We start from the raw sequence: 6,062 nt of genomic DNA, 5'->3' as shown, positions 1-6,062 counted from the left end.
CCACTTCCCGAAAATTATGCAGTAGAATGCACAGTATTAGGTAGAAAACATTTTCAGTTTGTTTTTTTTTCTCCCTTGAGATGAACAGACCAGACATAAAGAGCCACTTACACTTCTATTTAGGTGTTTATATACCACCTGCTATATGAGTAAGGAAATCACTACATTAATCTTACCCTCTTACTTACAGAACCACTCTTTGACTTCAACAGAGTGTAACTCTCTGTTACCAGATATACTGAGATTTCTTTGGACCTACAACCAGGGGATACTTCTTAGTCTGGTTTTCAGGATGTATCTGCGCATGAATCTGTTTCTCCATCTTGATACAGTGTTTCTGGCCTTTGGTTCAAAACCCAGAGAAACAGTGGTAGATGTTTCAAACACGATTGTTTAAATTTTTTTCAAAGTATGTGTCAAAACTCAGGAGAAAGACCTAAGTTAATGTTTCCCTAAAGATGTGTACAACGTTCCCTTTATCAGGAGTTGCCAGGTCATTTTGTTGTCTGGTGGGAATGTCATGGGAGACAGGAAACCGCAAATATTCTTGTAGGGCTAAGAATATTTGAAAATTAATCCTTTACATTCTTGCTTTACAATCTTGGAAAGCAAGAATGTAAAGGATTCATTTTTAGAGGGAAATAAAAATAAGATACTTATTCTAGTGGTGAAATGATTTGATTCTTTTTTTATTCAGCCTTCTTCAATTACCCAAGTTAAAACAGTCCTGACCATGAAGGTAGGAGTGATTGAGACCCATCACTCCCATACAATTGTTCCCAGTGTGGTAGTGCATGACACCAGTAAGGACCATGGACTGATGCATGAAGGGGAAAACAGGTATGTCAAATATATTTTTTGTCCGTTTTTTTTTTTTTTTTTTTTTTTAGTTTGGTGATTTACATAGGATTATCTAAGCACATATACTTGCTATCATATAATTTTCTTCACTCTTAGTAAAAACCAAAGTTTTTAAGATTACAGTATATTGCTTATTGTAAATATTTAGGAGATTTTTGTTTTTTAAACTTCAGCAGATATCATATAACTGTGTTGTTTTGTTGTTTCCCAGGCAACAGTACCTACCTGGAGTATTTGCATGCTACAATATTAACAATAATAGTAATAAAGATGAGTAAGTATCTTTGCCATTTGATAAAATGAGAGCACTGCAATTTTGATTATAAAAGCAGAAATAAATAATTATAATAAATATCTAATTGTTTCATTAGAAACAGTTATGTCATTCAGGTAAGCCCAAAAGAGACTGCACATACATTTCACATCAGTTATGATGATGATCTTCCTTATTACCAAAGTTACTGATATTGTATCTATTGATTTATAACAAAAATAGTTCTAGGTGAAATAACAGCCAATAAGAAAAACACCTTTTTTTGAAGGCTAAACACACAAGTACAATGTTATCCTTACTGAATTCAGATGCTTCTAATAAATAGTTGTTGAAGAAACAGGATGTGAATCCCATGATCCTATAATATTTTTCTTTTTCTTAGAGAGAAGAAGAAAAGGAAAAAAGAAAAGAAGAGGTAAGATGAAGAGTAATATTACTATTTCTAAGAGATTTAGGGTTTTTCTACATATGTTTTACTTGGTCCTTAACAATGGAAAATGTTAATCTATTTCTTAGCAAGCCAGAGAAGAAAAAGGATGGAGAAACACAAAAGACCAAAGAAAAAAAGGAGAAAAATAAAAATAAAGATGATTTGAAGAAGAAAGAAAATACAGAAGAGTAAGTATTTTTGTTTAGGTCCAGCTATGTTATGTAATAAAATTGCTTTTGAAGTAAGAACAAATTCATTCACAGATGTCCTGTAAAGATGTTTATACTTTAGTGAATGAGTGTAAAAACTGCTGTTGTTCTTCCTAAAGCAGAGTTGTTTTGACTTAACTTCATACGTGGGCAGCAGAAATCTGCATGCGTGGAGGTGACCTGAAACATTAATCAAGAATATATCTCCTTTGGATTTTGATTGTCTAATATCTCTTGTACAACACACTGCAGCAAATGATGTGCCAGTATAAAGCAACCTCTTCCACATTTAAAGGCACCTACAAGCCAGTAAACTCTTCAATGCTCTAAAAGTTGTTGCTTTATAGTTTGCTTGGTAAATTCATAATTTTCTGGCTAAGGAAGAGAAACTCAAGACGGTGCAATAGAAACCTGTGTTGTATGACTTCCTGTTCTTTGGTTTCTTTATGTAAACTATGCCAATGTTTTATCTTCCTCAGGGCCAGATTTTCCCTGTGAGAAAGGCATGATTCATCTCATAATTTATATTTATCTAAAAATTAATTGTCACATAATCTTTTTTTTTTTAATGATAAAATAAATTATCAGACAAGAGAGTTATTTGTGTAGGAAAAAATAATTTAAAAATCACATGTGCCACTATGAAGTGGGACTGCCAAGCTGACTTTCGTCAGCAAAATTTAGATTCTAAATTTGTGTCACACCAAGTTGTACCAGCTTCATATCTTCCATGCACTTGAGCAAGGAAGTCTAACTTTGATAAAGACCATTTATTTCACAATAATAATTTCTGGAATGCTTAATTCCTCAAAAATGAGATGTGTATTTGAAGTCTCTCATTAAATTTCTTTCTTTCCCCTTGCTTACCACTCAGGAAGAAGAAAGATATTTTCACCATTGATCCAGCAGGAAATATATATTATAACTGGTTGTTTTGCATCACAATGCCTGTCATGTACAACTGGACCATGATTATTGCTAGGTGATGTACTCCTTTAGTGACTACATAGAATTTCTGGAAAATCATAATATCCCTGACTAGATAAAAAAATAATCATTGATTCATACAAGTATTTAATTTTTATTTTATGGTAATTTACTTTTGTTTTTTCATATTCAGAGCCTGTTTTGATGAGCTTCAGCACGATTACTTGGTGGCATGGTTTATTATTGATTATGTTTCTGATGCCATTTATGTTGCTGATATGTTTGTACGGACAAGGACAGGTAAATATACTCAAGGATTAATTACTCCTTTTTACATATTTATGCCAGTTTTTTTTTAATCAAAACCCTATTACTTCTCTTATCTGAATAGCCTTGATGAGGTGCAATAGTGAAAAAAAGACACTGAGTCAGATTTCTGAAAGAATGCAGCCTTACTGTAAAAGTAGGAGAAATTCTGATGAAATTTTATGAATTACTCAAAGGACACATAAAGTTTGAGATATGCAGGTACAAGCTGTTCTGCCTGCAGCTGACTCAACATGACAAAAAAAGAAGTGCAGCCAAGAAAGGATCAGGGGTTCTGAAAAACCAGCACCTAGATCTGGTTTTTGTATTAATGGGAGATTCAAGTATTTGTTTGATTTTTCAAGACCATTGAGCAAGCAAGACATCCCATTAACTTCAGCTACAACTATTTATTTAAAATACTAACCTATGGAGCTATTAAGTAGATATACTCAAGATGGAACTGCAATTCCTGTGGTCAGATTCTTTTCCTCATTAATCACCCTTCCTAGTGGAGGTTTCTTTGGAGGGGAAGATGGGTTTTTTTCACAGATGTTCACCATAGTGGAAAAATTGAGGAAAATATTCAGATCTAGAATTGTTTATCTTTCATAGCTGAACCATATAGCACTAAGCTGACTATTTGGAAATAAGAAATTAAATAGTAAAAAGAATTATGTTCCATATGAAATTTGCACCCAAAATATTTTTCAAAGTAGATTTGGACTGACCTTAAACTCAACATATTTGAACCTGTAGCTTCTTTTATTATTTACAATTTTATTTTAGGTTACCTGGAGCAAGGTCTTCTGGTGAAAGAAGAACATAAGCTACGAGAGAAATACAAGAAATCTTTTCAATTCAAACTAGATTTTCTGTCAATCTTACCAACTGATCTCTTATACTTTAAGTTAGGATTGAATTACCCAGAATTAAGAATAAACAGACTACTCAGAGTAGCTCGGATGTTTGAATTCTTCCAGAGAACAGAAACAAGAACAAACTACCCAAATATCTTCAGGATCTCTAACCTTGTCATGTACATTGTGATTATTATTCACTGGAACGCCTGTGTGTACTACTCCATCTCAAAAGCCATTGGATTTGGGGCTGACACGTGGGTCTACCCCAACACCTCAGATCCTGAATTTGCCCGCCTGACGAGAAAATATGTCTACAGTCTCTACTGGTCAACACTGACCCTGACTACTATTGGTGAAACCCCCCCTCCTGTAAGAGATTCTGAGTATTTCTTTGTGGTTGTTGACTTCTTGGTTGGAGTATTGATCTTTGCTACCATCGTTGGTAACGTGGGCTCAATGATCTCCAACATGAATGCTGCCAGGGCGGAGTTCCAAGCAAGGATTGATGCTATCAAGCAGTATATGCACTTTCGGAATGTGAGTAAGGACATGGAAAAAAGAGTTATAAAGTGGTTTGACTACCTGTGGACAAACAAAAAGGCTGTGGATGAACGGGAAGTCTTGAAGTATCTGCCAGATAAACTAAGAGCAGAGATTGCAATCAACGTTCACCTGGAAACGTTAAAAAAAGTTCGGATTTTTGCGGACTGTGAAGCGGGTTTGCTGGTTGAACTGGTTTTGAAACTCCAGCCCCAAGTATACAGTCCTGGAGATTATATTTGCAGAAAAGGAGATATTGGACGAGAGATGTACATTATCAAAGAAGGCAAGCTGGCAGTAGTTGCTGATGATGGAATTACCCAATTTGTGGTGCTAAGTGATGGCAGCTACTTCGGAGAAATCAGCATTCTTAACATCAAGGGTAGCAAAGCTGGCAATCGAAGAACAGCCAATATTAAAAGTATTGGATACTCAGACTTGTTTTGTCTGTCTAAAGATGATCTCATGGAGGCTTTAACAGAGTATCCGGATGCAAAGGCTATGCTGGAAGAAAAAGGCAAGCAAATCCTAATGAAAGATGGGTTGCTGGACATTGAAATTGCAAATTTAGGAAGTGATCCTAAAGATCTGGAAGAGAAGGTCGCCTACATGGAACGTGCTATGGACAGGTTGCAAACAAAGTTTGCCAGGTTGTTGGCTGAGTATGAAGGTGCACAACAGAAAGTGAAAAAAAGACTTACACAAATAGAGAAAATATTGAAGCCAGTTATAGAGGAAGAATTTGCAGCCTTAGAAGAAGCAGATCCATCCACAGATAAACCTGGATTATCAAAAGCAGAATAAAAACAATGGAAGTTGCCAATAAGACTGATGGTCAAATCCTGACTGGGGCTGAACACATGGATTTTTAATCTTTGTAATACCTGACTATTAATTACAAAACATTATTTGTTGAGACAATGCCACTGATCTCTGACAAGCAGTGCATATTTGGCAGTTTTGGGGCAGAAATAGAAGAATCAAGAATGAGAATGGAAGATAACACTTTGCTCTTGCACAAACAGGCGTTATTACCTGCTAATACGTTTTGTACTCTCTGTAATGCTGCTCTATGACAGATGCACATGCACTGCCACATACTGGCAAATATTGGAAGCTTTGCTGGTTGTTTTAAAATAATTTCTTTGTGTCTGCTTATGGAAAGAATGAAAGGTTTGGTAACAATTTGAAGTCATTAACCTTTATATTACATTTGTGTATAAATGAGCACATTTTAATATCTATTGAGTAACATGAAATTAATTAAGTATGCAATATTATATTAAAAAATAGGTATATCTACTAATATTATCTACTCTCATCTACAATGTAGATGTGACCACTGAAGGCTGTAAGATTTAGAAAATATTGTTACTTCATTGGGTCCACCTTGGCTGATTTCTTGAAATATAAGTGGGCAGATTGAAATATACCTTTTTCCAGGATAGTACAAGCAAAGGCTGGAATACAGAGAGGAGAAAATTCAATTTTATGCAAGCATCAATATGAAAGATATGGATGGCTCATAATCTAGTGTTCTTTTCACAATAAGAACAAATAATATACAAAAAATATACAAATAAAAATATACATTAAAGATTGTTCTGTTCTATGCAATCATGTGGCTGCAGAACATGGACTTCAAGTTTTGA

At 34.7% G+C, this 6,062-nt stretch overlaps 1 protein-coding gene across 1 annotated transcript; it reads left to right on the top strand.

Annotated features, from left to right (window-relative positions):
• Positions 1–733: 733 nt before the first annotated feature.
• CNGA1 (cyclic nucleotide gated channel subunit alpha 1) lies at positions 734–5,214 on the top strand. Its single transcript, XM_064712185.1, has 7 exons — positions 734–845; positions 1,069–1,135; positions 1,518–1,550; positions 1,652–1,753; positions 2,649–2,756; positions 2,895–3,001; positions 3,797–5,214. Exons 1-7 carry the CDS (start codon positions 734–736, stop codon positions 5,212–5,214), a joined length of 1,947 nt encoding a protein of 648 aa, XP_064568255.1.
• The last annotated feature ends 848 nt before the right edge of the window (positions 5,215–6,062 follow it).

This window comes from Zonotrichia leucophrys, chromosome 4 (assembly GCF_028769735.1).
Source record: "Zonotrichia leucophrys gambelii isolate GWCS_2022_RI chromosome 4, RI_Zleu_2.0, whole genome shotgun sequence".
NCBI lineage: Eukaryota > Metazoa > Chordata > Aves > Passeriformes > Passerellidae > Zonotrichia > Zonotrichia leucophrys.
Note: the sequence above shows the minus strand (reverse complement) of the source record. Positions and strands in the feature narration are given on the sequence as shown.